Source organism: Eretmochelys imbricata, chromosome 7 (assembly GCF_965152235.1).
Source record: "Eretmochelys imbricata isolate rEreImb1 chromosome 7, rEreImb1.hap1, whole genome shotgun sequence".
In the NCBI taxonomy this organism is placed as follows: domain Eukaryota; kingdom Metazoa; phylum Chordata; order Testudines; family Cheloniidae; genus Eretmochelys; species Eretmochelys imbricata.
The window spans coordinates 81,234,285-81,250,368 of NC_135578.1; the positions used below are offsets into that span (position 1 = coordinate 81,234,285).

A 16,084-nucleotide genomic window follows, 5' to 3' on the forward strand; every position below is an offset into this window, starting at 1 on the left:
AATCACATTCCATTAAATTAACTCTGATTTCATGTGTATTTCATGAGAAAATGAAAGTGCATTACAACATTTTTTTAAAATTCAAAAATATTTTCCCATTTCTTTTTGTGTTATGAATTCTGTGATATTTTGTGTGTGTTGTTGCAAGTAAGAGATTAATCATACTGCCTGGATCCAGGCAAAATGCAAGCACACTCTGCAAGTTTCTCACTCAGCTCTGCTTATGTAATCTTATCTGGAGTAGATACATACAATTGGGTATTTCATATAGATAAGTAGGTGTAGTATTTCTTGACTGAAACTGAAGATTCATGAGACCTTCCCTTATAACTTTATAACCCAGAAAATTAATCTCATCCTGAGACAAATCAAATATTTAGAGGTTTAAGACGGTGTGATACCAGTGCAGGATTACAGCACTGTGTGGTCTGAGGGGAGATTTTAAGGACCAGTGTAATTTTGTTCAAGGGCAACTTCTGGAATCCCAGCCATGATTTACACTCAAACTGCATCCTCTTTTATCTGGACACCCTTTTGCAGTTAATTAAAGAAATAAACTTCTATCTTTTTGCTAATGGAACTTACAGAGCTCCTTGCCTCAAATCCAATTTAGCAAGCAGTGTAGAGCCCTTCATAAAAAACAAACAAACAAACAAGCAAACCTACATAGCATCTTTCATTTAAAGATCTAAAAGTACTTTACAAAATTAACTAATTAATACTCTGAGGCAAGTGTGTAGTATTTTACAGATGAGAAAACAGAGAGTAAGTGACTTGCCAACAGCTTGTTTGGCACATTTGGAAGGAAAAATCAAATGCACAACTACAAAATGTGGAATAATAAGCTAGATGGTAGTACTGCAGAAAAGGATTTGGGAGTTATAACGGATCACAAATTGAATCTGAGTCAACAGTGTGATGCTTTTGTGAAAAAGGAAAATGTAATTCTGGGATGTATTATGTAAGCCAAGGGAGGTAGCTGTTCTACTCTATTTGGCACTGCTGAGGCCTCAACTGGAGTAACGTGTCCAGTTTTGGGTACCACACATTAAGAAAGAAACAAACTGGAGAGAGTCCAAAAGAGAGCAACAATAATGATAAGAGATGTAGAAAACCTGACATGATGAACGGTTGAAAGAATTGCGCATGTTTAGTCTAGAGACAAAAAGGCCGAGGAGGGACATGGTAAGTCTTCACAACATTATTAATGTTGCCGAACACGTGAATGACTACGGAGTTCTGTGGAAAAAATAATATGTGATCATGTAATTACAGGCTGTATCATAATGCAGATGCCCAAGGAGGCCAAACTAAACTTGCACAGGCAACCTTAATTCTGGCATTTTGTAACTTTTCAGTGCTTGACTTTGAAATCTTAATAATGTTCTTTTAACATAGTTTTTTGTGGGTACTAAATTATGTGAAGAACAACAGTTACATTTAAATAAATCTGAAGGTCCACTAAATTCATGGGGTTTGGATTTGGAGTGCCAGAAAGATAAATTTTCATATGCAATTTATAAATCTTGTGAAGAAAATGTAAGTCAATTCATAGACAGATGAATGCACCATAAGGTTTGAAGACTCTGCATAGAATGGTGAAGATTAAAGTGCAATATAAAATGAACATTAAAAAAATAAGCAATAGCAGTTTGTCTATCTTTCTTTGTTAGATATTAAAGAAAAATTGAGCAATTTATTACATGATGACTCTTCACATCCCATATTGGTTATTTATGTTGTTTTTCACTAAGGGGAAAGGCAGCCTATTATCCATATGCTATATTTCCACATGCATAATAACAAAATATATCACATAATGTGGGAAAGAATTTGCCTTGACTGCAAAGTAAACAAAGACATCCACTATAAATAACATCTAGGAAATAAAAATTGCATGAAATGCAGCTACTCCCTGAATGATGTACTCCAGCCCTGCACTGAATATCAACACTAGCCAAATTAAGGCTGATTACATTTACTCTTGAAGTGTAGTTATTACAGAGTTTTGTTTACCATACTATTGGTTTCAGCACTCAGTTTAAACTCTTAACCCATGTTAACAAGGTAGGCTTGATATTGGATTGTAAAAGTTAATTTTAATTGTTCTCTCAGTTACACCAGTGCAAGCTCACAGACTTCAGTGGAGATGAACTACTGAGTACTAACTATAACAGCAAAATCTGACTCTCTTAAAATAAAGGAAGTGAAGTCTCCAGATCAGAGTTTTATATTCCTGCGAATAGTTCTCTTCACCTGTTAAAGTTTAAAAAAACAAAACTGTCCCAATCAAATAGTATGTATTATGGCAGTGGGAAGAAAGGGGAAGGGCTTTTAGCAGGGGAAAGGAGTGGTTTATTTTAACAGTATTTTCTTTCCACCCGATATCATTCTCTTTGCTTGATGCCACAGTACATGGTATGTAACTGGAGCTGGGAGAAGGAAAGACGCTCTCCCTAGTTTTTGTTATCAGTATCACAATTTCCTCCCCTTTCCTTTTGAGCCCAAGGTGTGACCAGCTGCACATGAAAATTTATACTCTCAGAATTACAGTGGCAGCGCAGACAATCTGTTTAACAGTTTGGTGTGGCACATGACAGATTTCACCTATCCTTGTTTTGTATACAGCGATCCCACCCAGTTACAACAGCTCCACAACCAAGTCTTGCTTGAACAGCAGCATCTACAGCAGCCATCTCCCACATCTCCAAGAGAACTGCCATTCAACACAGGTATATTGAACTCTGCTACTTCATTCAACCAGCAGTCTACATCAACTATATACAAGCAGGCCAAAGTCTCTCCTTCCCAGACATTCAGCTATACCCGACCGAAACAGTTCCTTGTTTCCCAGAACACCACACCACCTATCAACTCCCCTTCCAGCTCCCCAGTGCCTACATTCAGCAGCATGTCTCAAGGAACCGAAAGAACAATGAACAAGGAAAATTTCGTAGGATCTCCTCCACCAATCCAGACAAGGTCTCCAGGAAGGTTTACAAGCCAAAGTGAGCAGCCTCTAGCAAGTCCCAAAGAATCAGTGTTGCCTCCACTATTGCTTTCTATATCTAGCCTGAACCAGTTTCAGCCCCACAGCGTACTTCCTACTCCTGTCTCTCCAATCAGCCGGATTCAGAACCCAGTAGCCTTTCTCAGTTCTGTCCTTCCTTCACTTCCTTCTATACCACCAACCAATGCTATGGGTCTGCCTAGAAGCGCACCAGCTGCGTAAGTAGCACAAACTTACAAGCTGAAGTTGGTACAGGAGGTTACTTTGAAACCATGGTTAATTTCTGTTTTGTGCTCACATGGATGTTTTGTTGAAATAATGTCATTCATGAAAGAGAAATAAAAAGATATTGGTGGGTTTTTATCCTTTAGCAGCATGCCCACTTCTTGGAAAGGAGGATTTGATTCATTCAACCCTTATGCCCAATTAAGGAAGCTTTGAGGCAGGCCCATCTGGAAGGATGGTAGCTACAACATGATACCTGGAGGACAGGGTGGACTCAGGATGACAAGATGGTAGGGTTAAAATGGATGGAGGTGGGAGATATTGAGGACTCTCAAGACTTCGTCAGGGATGCAGAGAATTCTGTTAGTGGGAGGAAGAGATTTTACAGAATAAGTAATCTAAACCCTATCTAAAATTTATCTGTGAGCTATAAAAGCTATATAAATCTAAAATTTATCTGTGAGCTATAAAAGCTCATTTACCTACTGTGCGTAAATTATTTAAAATTTTTTAAAGGATTTGGTAACCAAGACACGGTGACCCAATGGTAGGCATATAGAATAGGTATATCTAAAAATAATTTACAAAAGGATGCTGTTTTGTTTGCAATTGTTAAATATTTAAAGACCCGTATAAAAGTTCTGATGAATTAATAGTTTCCAAATAAATGGTAATTTAATTATTAGAACAAGCGGTAGAGAGAGGTTTATGTGACAGACTAGTGTGCTCTATGTAACCAAACAAGTAAGATGTTATACCCAAAAGATTAATGTTTCAAGTGTCTCGTTTTTTTGTTAGAGAAACAAGGTGAGTGAGGTAATATCTTTTATTGGACCAACTTCTATTGGTGAGAGAGACAAGCTTTTGAGCTTACACAGAGCTCCTCTTCAGGTCTGGGAAATGTACTCAGTGTGGAACAGATTGTTAAGAATAAGTAGATGACACATATTTCAAGGGACTGTTCAAGGTGTTCAAGGCCAGTTAATACCGCTGCAGTCATGGGGGGAAAGAGGAAAAAAAAGCTGGGTGTGGGGGGGTTAGTGGGTTATATAGTGTTTTACATAAATCTAGTGCCTCTATTCAGTCCAGGATTTTTAGAGTCTAGTAAAGTTATGAATTTAAGCTCCCAGGCTTGTTTTTTGAAGGTGTTGTGCAGGTGTCCTTTGAGAATGAAGACTGATAGGTCAGATATGGAGTGATTGCTTTGTGAAAAGTGTTCACCATGGTGTTTTTGTCTTTTATTATTTTCCTGTGTGAGTTCATTTGAGAGCGTAGGGATTGTCTGGGATTGTTATTGGGGAATTTAGTACACTGGATGAGGTATACCCCATATTGTGATTGGCATGTGTAGGACCCATAGATCTTGAAAGGTATGTGGTTGGGGGTATTGATAATCGTAGCAGTGAAGATAACATCTAGAGTTTTTGCATCTATTGTTCTGGCTGGGTCTGGTGCTACTTGGAGTTGGTGTGTCCTGGTCTGTAGGAAGCTTGTTTCTGATGATGAGCTGGGAGAGGCTGGGGGGTTGCCTGAAGGCCAGAAGAGGGTGTTCTGTCATTGTTTTCTTGACAGAGTTGAGATTAATAATAATAATAACTGCTGTATCTCACACCAACACTGCGTGAGACTGTAACACTTTTAAAGATCTTTTCATGAATAGACCTCCAAACTCTTTACAAAGGGGGAGTTAGCATTACTATCCTTATCTTACACATGGAGTAAATGAGAGACAGCAAGGCAGTGACTGTCAAGAATAAACCTAGAGTCTCCTAACTCACAGTCCTGTGTGCAGTCCCCATGACCATAACTTTATGTCAAATACAGACAAATCTAGGAATTTACAAAAATTTATGTCTACTCCCAACACTCACCAGTCTTTCACAGTAAAGTTCGAAGAAACCTCTCCCCTTGTACATTTAAGATTGCTCAGCACCACCAGGTAATTGGTTTCTGCTGAGCTCAGCAACATTTCTAGAACACATGCCTGGAGTCTTCTGTAGTCTCAGCATGGAAAGCAGACACATGAAACAGAGCTGTAATGTTCTTAGTTACGATTTTAACCCTACCCCACCAAACAGTGAATGAGATCTCTGCAGGCTTTTACAACCTCACAACAACAACAATAGGCAAAAAACAAACAAACAAAAACCCAGTTGGAGCTAGTGCATAAGTACTGCAGAATAATTGTTCCCTTCACATTAATCACACTTCATGTTTATATAGCACTTTACAATCATTAACTAATTAATCCTCAGAATACTGAGGTATGGTAGGTAACTATTATTTTCCATATTATTCAGTTCCTGGCTCATAGCCCAGAGCTAACTCCACATGTAAATAGCTCCTAAACTGCCAAGGGCCACATGTGCATCTTAATATGGGAGCAAGCATCAAAATGAGGGGCACAAAAATAATCATACAGAGGAGCTGAAAATTATTTGAGTTAACAGATGAACATTTAGGTCTAGATATACTTGGTCCTACCTCAGTGAAGTGTGTTGGACTAGATGACCTCTTGAGGTGCCTTCCAGCCCTACATTTCCATGATTTACCAGAACTTTAGCTTCATTATTTTTCATTGGTGATGTTAAGAGTTACTGCAGTAGGAATGGTGAGATAACACCAAACTTGTGCGGGATGATCTAAAATAAATGTGCTTTTCATAGTGAGGGACTGTTACCCCTTCTACCGTTACTTCCCATTAGTCAGAACACAACTAATTAATTATATTAGTACATTCCAGATTTACTCCCCAATTGCTTTTGGGGCAGGAAGGCCATCGTGTTCCAATATCATAGTCGCTTAGTGTAGAGACTGTTGTTTAATATTCAAACATTTATTAAAGTTTTATTTAGTTTAAAAAGAGACAGCATCTCAGAAATTGAAAAGTAGCGATTTGGCTTAGAAGAACCAGGAAGGGGAGGGCACAGAAAGGAAAGAATGATCAGGGAAAATATCAGAAGAGAAGGGGAGAATGAAGACACACCCACTGCATGGTTACCCTGGTAAGGTAAACACCATTAACTGTTTTGGTATGTTACATCTATGTCTCTGTGTACCTATGCCTAGATGTACACACATTTCTTGAACAGCTTGGTGTTATTCTGATGACATCATTCCAGAAAGGAAGGATCTGGAACCAAGATGTAGTATATAATGTGTATTCTTTTCTAGATGTGCATTCTTAATTCCTACTGGCATTAAGGAGAGTTAAATGCACACAGTAAGATAGTAAGTTTTTTTCTCTGTTTAATAGATAAAGCAGTCAGCTGATTTCTTTGCATATTTAGAGTATAATGAATGACATTACAAAAGTGATTGACTACTATTTATCATTATCAGCATTTTAGTAACAGATCTGTTTTCTAGAGCAACCCATGGACTAATGAAGAAAAATGTAAAGCCCCAGCAATTAGCAACAGATGATTATATTCATGACAATAAAGCTGCAGTTGTAAGGGACCTGCAGAGAAAAATGAATTTCAAAGAGGATGTCCATCGACATAGTAGTCAGCAGGTAAAAATATTGATTGTTATTAAAGTGCACTTCATTCACTCATCACAAGCAAGATAGATGTTGAGTCTTATGGGACATAGATGCTTGTAAGGCTGTGAGGTCTCGTAGTACGTACTGCTTTACAATAACAAACTGGAGTTTTTAAAAGGATAGAAAGAGGTATGGATTGTAGAATTTTGTACTGTGAGAGTTCTTATGACTGAATTACATTTTTGCTTGATAATCTCTAATAGAGAAAATTTAGGTAGCAATGCAGGAATATAAAACCTTATCTGGGCATAGGCTCCTCACCTGTAATGGATTTCACTTCCTCACTTTTCATGACATTTAATTAATTACACACATCTTAATTCATCTACTATACATATCTGTTACAACTTAAGTAGAGGCAACTAATTGTATGAAAGATTGCTTGTTTACTTGGGTTGAAATAGTATGAATTAATATGCCATTTTAATTCTTTTTGTTATGAACATTTTTTCAGACAGCTTAGTAATATTAGTTGAGAGGTTATTTCATTATCAGCTTATCATAAAAATGTTTGTGGTAGCCGTTATGTCCTTCAGTAGGAACTTCAAAGCCAGTTTTAGGTGAGCTTGATTAAATAAGTTTTTAACAAAGCTCAAGAAAGTGAATATCAGTTGAAATAAGTATGATCAGTAAATACTTCAAAATGTGGGTGAATAAGAAATTAAGGTGGCAACAAAATGTTGGGGGAGGCTGGGGAAATTCCTTGATAATGCAGATTCAACAGCCATTTAATAATATTGGTATGAACTTGGACATGAAGGACTGAGCATGTACTAATGGCTACAGAGTAGCCATTTTATCTGTGGGAAAGTATTCTATCCTCACCACTTACATGGGACCCCTGGTACTAAACCTGTTTACTGAGGCTTAGTCCCAAAAGGAAGGATTTGCCCAAGTTTCTCACAAAGAAGAACTTTTTAAAAAGTGTATGTAAGCATCTCTGAAAGAGAATACACAGGTATCTGAAAACTGTGGCTCTGTGGAGTCAGTTACCCACTGTTACAACTGCTGTTGTAATCTCTGGCTTTTTAATTATGCTGTTAACCTTTCCTCTCATGGATTCCCCTCCTAGAATACTTCTAGTAAAACAATTGGCATGTGGTATGTTTTGCAGATGAATCACAAGTGTTACAGTTTGTACTTGCTATGGTAGTAAGACAAATTATTTAGATAACTACTGTGAAATACACGTCAGTCTGTAAAGTTAACTGCATGATAATCTCTGTAGAAACAAGGGGCACTGCATAGTATTAAAGTTATCTGCTGATACTACAAGTTATTTATATACTGTATTTATCATTGGGAATGAGGCCAAATCAAAATCCTGAATCCTGCAGCCCAAGAACTTCAAGGAAGTTCAGATTTGACCCATCTCTAATTACTAAAATAACTTGCCAGACAACATACAATTTTGGGGAGGTTCAACAAAAGTTAATGTTAAAAAAGAGGGGAAGTCTAGTTCCACCGCAAAATGAACAATCCATCTCCTCCGCAATGGACTCAGTGTTAGAGCTAAATCCACTGTTTTCACCTCTGCTTCCAGATCCCCACCTGAGTCACTAACATTTTTATACCTCCACAACTCGGGGAGGATACTGGTTTGGTTGATACTAGCACCTGAAAGTTTGAGAGAAAACCTCTTGGTATTGGTCTTCAGACAGAACATGAAATGAAGGAGGGGGAAAAAAAGAACAGTGGACATATGGTGTTTTCCACTAATACCATTGTTTTTGGCAGGTGGGCAAAAATCACCATACTGAAATTGATGCACTATATCTAGATGTTTCTGTACTTTGTCCCAACAAATGAAATATTGAAAAATATTTTTTTTTAATTTTGTATCAGGTATTTCTTCATTAACTTGGCTTTTTGTTTGTTTATTTGTGGGGGTTATTTATTTATTTATTTATTTATTTTGAGTACCAGGAGACAGTTCTTTTTTAGGAATTTGTATTCAGCTTTTATCAAACATTGATAAATCAGTCCTGCATAGAAAAGACAAGTATTTAATGAATGGATATGAGTATTGTCCTATATTGAGCTTAGCTAGTAGTTTCACTATATTTGATTTTCTCAATATTGTTTTTACTAGGGCTGTCAAGCGATTTAAAAAATTAATCGCAATTAATCGCACAATTAAAAAAATTAATTGTGATTAATTGCGCTGTTAAACAATAACAGATTACCATTTATTTAAATACTCTTCAATTTTTCTACATTTTCAAATGTATTGATTTCAATTACAACACAGAATACAAAGTGTACAGTACTCACTGTATATTTATTTTTTATTACAAATATTTGCACTGTAAAAAAAATAGTATTTTTCAATTCACATAATACAAGTGCTGTAGTGCAATTTCTTTATCATGAAAGTTGAACTTACAAATGTAAAATTATGTGCAAAAAAACCCTGCAGTCAAAAATAAAACAATGTAAAACTTTAGAGCCTACAAGTCCAATCAGTCGTACTTCAGACAAACAAGTTTGTTTACAGTTGCAGAAGATAATGCTGCCTGTTTCTTGTTTACAGTGTCACCTGAAAGTGAGAACAGGCGTTTGTATGGCACTGTTCTAGCTGGTGTCGCAAGATATTTACATGCTAAATGCGCTAAAGATTCATATGTCCCTTGATGCTTCAACCACCATTCCAGAGGACATGCGTCCATGCTGATAATGGGTTCTGCTCAATAACTATCCAAACAGAGTGGACCGACACATGTTCATTTTCATCATCTGAGTCAGATGCCACCAGCAGAAGGTTGATTTTCTTTTTTGGTGGTTCAGGTTCTGTAGTTTCCGCATCAGAGTGTTGCTCTTTTAAGACATCTGAAAGCGTGCTCCACACCTCGTGCATCTCAGATTTTGAAAGGCACTTCAGATTCTTAAACCTTGGGTTGAGTGCTGTAACTATCTTTAGAAATCTCACATTGGTATCTTCTTTGCATGTTGTCAAATCTTTAATGACAGTGTTCTTAAAATGAACAACATGTGCTGGGTCATCATCTGAGACTGCTATAACATGAAATATATGGCAGAATGCAGGTAGAACAGAGCAGGAGACATACAATTTTCCCCCAAGTAGTTCAATCACAAATCTCATTAACGCATTGTTTTTTTAACGAGCGCCATCAGCATGGAAACATGTCCTCTGGAACGATGGCCGAAGCATGAAGAGGCACATGAATCTTTAGCACATCTGGCGCGTAAATATCTTGCGACACCAGCTGCAACAGTGCCATGTGAATGCCTATTCTCACTTTCAGGTGACATTGTAATTAAGAAGTGGGAAGCATTATCTCCCATAAATGTAAACAAACTTGTTTCTCTTAGCGATTGGCTGAACAAGAAGTAGGACTGAGTGGACTTGTAGGCTCTAAAGTTTTACATTGTTTTATTTTTGAATGCAGGGGTTTTTTGTACATAATTCTCTATTTGTTAGTTCAGCTTTCATGATAAAGAGATTGTACTACAGTACTTGTATGAGGTGAATTAAAAAATACTATTTCTTTTATCATTTTTACAGAGCAAATATCTGTAATCAAAAATAATATAAAGTGAGCATTGTACACTTTGTATGTTGTGTTGTAATTGAAATTGATATATTTGAAAATGTAGAAAACCACCCAAAAATATTTAATAAATTTCAATTGGCATTCTATTGTTTAACAGTGCAGTTAATCGCCATTAATTTTTTAAATCACAATTAATTTTTTGAGTTAATCGCGTGAGTTAACTGTGATTAATCGACAGCCTTAGTTTGTACACATATTACCTCCACCTCCTCCTAAAAATTGTTGTATAGGATTTCTCTTTTGCAGAGTGTTGTATTATATCTCAAGTATCAGAGGGGTAGCCGTGTTAGTCTGTATCCACAAAAACAACTGAAGAGGTGGGTTTTTTACCCACGAAAGCTTATGCCCAAATAAATTTGTTAGTCTTTAAGGTGCCACTGGACTCCGCATTGGTATTGTATCTTAGAGTTGTCCGAATTTCAGTGGCAGGGAAAGTGATTGCTGTATAATACAATTTGTGAAGCATCTTGGGATCATCCGGAATGAAAGATGTACTATGCTGAACTGTAAATATAAAGTGCTGCTATCATTTTATTATATTACTATAATTACTATTATATTACACAAGAGTGATTCCATATACATTTACATCTTGATTTCCTATTATCCAACAAGGACTTTCATGTGAAATCTGTTCAGCTTACAAGTCAAGAGTTTGCTAACTGTGCACTCAGCATGATATTTTATAATCCAGATGTGTTCCTTAGCTTCATCCAGTATATCATTCATCACCAACAATAAAGGATTCTAGATTCAGAATATAGCCAGTAATTTTGCTGATGATGCATGAGGTGGAATAGATTATAATATAGTCTTCCCCAGCTATGTTAGCTGTGCAGTGCTGGCAGGAGTAAAAACATGTTTTTACTAATAGCAGATGTAAATTTTACTGTGTGTGCAGTAATAAGATGCCATTTTTACTAAATACGTTAATCCTCATAACCATACTTTAAACTGAATTATACTTACAAGGTTCATTTCAATGGGACTATGAATGGGAAAAGTTCTACTATTTGGACAACATTTGTGAGTTAACATCAGTGTTATTTCCTTGGAAAGCTACCATACAAGTTATATAATTGATTGGAAAACAAAGATAAATAAATCTCAGAACCCTGTGTTACAGTAAAATTAAGGGAACTAGATCTACAATAATCAAGGAAAGTTAGAGTTAAGGAATGAGAACAAGGAGTTGGATTAGTTGTGTGAGTAGAACCCTTGCAGCCCTAAGAATTATGAATTGTACCCACCCATTTATGTTGTTTACCAGGAAGAAAACCATGCAGCAGTGCTTTCTGGCTATATCTCATATGAGACATTGAGAGCAGCATGTGATTGTTTTATTGTTAGTACAAAGAGTAAAGCTGCAGATGATTAAGTAATGGACATTTTGGGCCCTTTCACAATACAGGAGGGAGAGAGTTTATCCAATGGCTCATCTAGGCACCCTAACCAAAAACAGAACGACACCTCATGAAAACCAAACACAGCAACAGCAGATCAGAGTTCATTTCCTTTTCAATCATTCTGCACCACCAACAACAAAACAACCAATCATTGATAACCACAATTATCTCATCTCAGAGCCCACAAAACACAGTCACACCCCACAAAGACCCCCCAAAACTCCCTCAGAAAACCCTGTACCCTAAAGCACGATAATCACACATACTTCAGCCATCCCAAAAAGCAACATACAAATGTAGGCTATTTTGGATAAAGGGAGGGAACTAAATTCCAAAGTCAAGGTGCCCTCATGGAGAATGCCCAGTTGTATAATACAAGACAAAACAGGGTTAGTAATTGGCAATATGCCAAAGGATATAATTCAAGACCTTGGTATTAATATGTAAAACTCTTAGCAATCTAGGCTCTCTGGAAATGTCTACACAGCAAAAACAATCCTGTGGCAGTGAGTCTCAGAGCCCGGGTCAACTGGTTTAGGATTGAGGGGCTCACGCTGGCTAAAAACAGCAATGTAGACTTTCAGGCTTGGGCTGGAGCCCAGGTTCTGAGACCTGGCAAGAGGGGAACGGTCTCAGAGCCCAGATTCCAGCCAGAGCATCTACACTGCTATTTTTATCCCACCAGCACAAGCCTCATGAGCCCAGGCTCCAAGAGTTGCTGTTGTGAGGGGGTGGGGGAGTTGCTGTGTAGATGTACCCTAATTACTTGAGCAGTCACCAGTTGCGTTATGTCCCTGGCTGACTGTTATGGTCTTTTTTAAGGCCCTAGGTCTAATCAAGATCAAAGAGAAAGGTCTCTTTTGGACAACGGTCCTCACTGATAGAATTCACCACCTAGAAAACAGTCATTGAGATTTTCACATTCTGCTTGTTGGGACACTGCAAACCCATTAATTTCAGTTGATCTGCCTTGTACAGTTTGCGTGCACCTTGCCCTCCCCTCTGACACCCCCCCTCCCCACATTTGCTCTTTCTTCTGTTTTAGTCTTGCATCTGACTACTTGAGAACTGATCATTTGGGGGTGGTTTGTATTTTTGATGCCTGTGTATTATATGTGAGTGGCTGTGATATTAGATTTTTACTATTTTATATTTCATTTTTGACTGTATAGCAAGATGTCACCGTGACGGTTTCCCCCTGGGATGCCACTTGGAACTGGGGTACCACTGACCTCACCTGACCCACCAGCCTGGGCTCCTTTTCACACTTTGGTGCTGTGATAAGTTGCCAAACTCTCCAAGCTTGCTCTTTCACCAGCATACACACAGATAGGGACACGCCCAGCTGCAGCTTTACAAATAGATGCTGAGATCATCTGCATGGAAGGCTCAGCTAAGGCACCTCCCAGTTGCTAAGGCATGCACCCCCCTCCCGGAGTGTAAATCCAAAATTGTACCATCTCACGCTGCACAGGGAACTACACAGCATAAGCTCATAAAATTCGCCTCCTCCCTCAATGTGGAGAGAGATATGCAATAGCTTTCTGCCCTAAATTATAATCTACACACGCACTGGTTTTAGACAAAACAAAAACAAGTTTATTAACCACAAAAGATAGATTTTAAGTGATTATAAGTGCTAGCAAACAGATCAAAGCAGATTACCTTAGTAAATAAACAAAACCACAAACTGAGTTTAACACACTAGATAGGAAGGATATGAATTAGCAAATTCTCACCCTGAGTGATAAACAGGCTGGCAGATTCTTAAGGCACAAGCTGCCTTGGCTTTCCCAGGTTTTCATACACAGGCTAAAAATCCCTCTAGCCTGGGACCATCACTTTCCACAGTTCTGTCCTTGCCCCTCAGGTGTTTCCAGGTGTGTTGTTGTAGGGAGAATGAGGTACCATCATTGAACCCCTTTTATATCTTCTTCCCACTTGGTGGAAAGCTCTTTTGCTGTGACCTGGGTCAAACAGTTCCCATTGTGTAGTACTATCTCTGAGAGGTTTCTATTGTACACAGTTCCTGGGGTAATCCTCGGGGTATTTCCTCAATAAGCCATTAACATTCTTTGGCCTTTTTAATTTTGTACCTGAAAGGCTGCTTGTGGATGTTTTCAACCTTAAATGTTTCAGAAACACATATATAGCCAAACTTCATAACTTCACATATGATGATAGCACATACAATCCAATGAGATATTACTGTCTAGCAGATCAAGACTTTTAGAATGATACCTCACAAGGCATACTTTGTACAAAATATATCCTAATTACATCACAGTGGTGAATATTGGGATACCAGGGTGTCACAGTCACCACCAGCTGAAGGAACAAAGAACCTTGAATTTTAGTCCTTAAATTGCAGCTCAAGCCTTTGTTCTCTTCCCTTCAGCCAGTTTATTGTCCAGGACTCCAGTCTAGATTTATTACTCAAACTTGTGATCATAAATTACTTTACTGTGTGATGCTTTATGAAATGCTTTACTGATGTCCAAGTTAGTCCCAATCAGAACCACCTTTCTCTAATCTTTCTATGTAAATCACCCTTTAAAAAATTCTATAACCTTTGTTTGACAAGATCAGTCATTCAGAAAACCTGTCGGCAATCACTTTGTTTCTGTTCTTTCATACTAATCCTACAAACAAAAACAAATCAAACACACACACACAATGAGTAAATAGACAAATAGACTAAAGTCTATTAAATTTTACAGTATTTACTTACTTCAGCAAGAGATTCATGTTCCCCATTTTAAGTTTCTTATGATACCTTCACTCAATAAAAGTTAAAGTTAAGATTCCTACAGCAATATTAACATGGCCTTGTTTTACTTTATATATTATTATAGTTTTTACAAATCTATTGAATTATAGACATAACAAGAAAAAACAGGAAGAGGAAATACGACACCTACAACTTTCCTGAGTTAATTCTACTGTAGGAACCTTATCTTCGTCATTTCCTGACTTTTAAAATTTAAACTGTGCAAATCTAGGCCATGATTCTGCATAGTCATCTGGGTGCACAGACTGCTGTGTCTGCATGAAGCCCCACTTACATCTCTGGGACTCCACATGAGCACAACAGTTTGCCAGCATGTATCACAGTGCAGGATCAGGATGTTGCAATAACATGGTCATTTTTGCATGCCATACTTTTAATTAAAGAAACACACAAGAAAGAAAAAATGCCTATGGTTGACTTTTAAATGGCTCCATCAGATGGACTCTCTCCTCCCATATTCTCTGCTGTAAAGTAGCACAATATAAAGAAGAAAATGCCCTTATTTTGTAATTACATACTGCATCTTTTTTTTGATAGCAGCCAGTATAAAATAAAAATCTGCAGAAAAACTGCTGAAATACCCCAAGTATCTAGAACAAGTATCAGACTCTCCAATTATGTTGTAATATTTCATTACTTCTGAACTTCATTCATTATATTTTTATTCCGAAATCAGCTCCAGATTCATTAAAATTATGCCTTTAAGTGTTATGGTACTATCTTCCTAATCCCATTACTTCCCTCTGCTAGAGAACAACATATGATGAAAAACTGACCCGCAGACTTCAGGGACCAAGCAATGATTCCCCAGTCTTCAACTATATAACTCAAGATGTATCAAAGGTACAACATTATTATCCAACTTTTGTTACAACATATGTAATTCTTGTCACTAGATTTTTCTTTTCCAAATTCTGCCTTTGACACAATTGGTTAAAAAAAAGGTGATATGAAAATAATTGCTTCATTGTTCTAAAAAGTTATTATATTTGCATTTCTTTGTAGGTTTGAAAAATTGCATGATCAGCATTTGTGCTGCTAAACACACTAATATAGTTTAAAACTATACAGTTGAGCCAGTCCAGTAGCAGGTCTTTGCACTGCTACACAAAGACCCTATGTAAAAATCTCTGGGCTCAAACTGTGGTCCTTACGGTAGCAGGGGCTGGGAGTGCTGTGAAGACATCACACTTGGCAGAATGGAATGCCTTTTGTTGCTTGATATTGACTACTCTGGAGGTTTAAAGAGCAGTAACCATTCCAACAATTCTGCTGTGTTGGGTTGGGTTCTCCTTTGTACTGTAATAACTCAAATGACTATACGAGAGAAGATTCATGTGCTATGCGTTCTTCTTTGTTCCTTTGTTCTTTATTACAATGTGCGTAAAAACCAAGGGTTTATTAGCTTCTGTAGTCCAACTCCCCATCCTCTAAATTTTCAGTTGTGGTCACGCAACTTGCTTACTCCATGAAGACATAACACTCCCCATCCTCATTCAAGTTCCATCTCATTCAACTGTAGCTAAAAGT

The 16,084-nt window shown here is 37.5% G+C and overlaps 1 protein-coding gene across 1 annotated transcript in view; it reads left to right on the top strand.

Annotated features, from left to right (window-relative positions):
* Positions 1-16,084, top strand: part of MYPN (myopalladin) — a 90,384-nt gene that overhangs the window by 48,286 nt on the left and 26,014 nt on the right. Inside the window, exons 11-12 of the mRNA XM_077822842.1 lie at positions 2,629-3,228; positions 6,605-6,752. Of these exons, the coding sequence (XP_077678968.1) occupies positions 2,629-3,228; positions 6,605-6,752 (748 nt within the window). The remainder of the gene's footprint in view (positions 1-2,628; positions 3,229-6,604; positions 6,753-16,084) is intronic.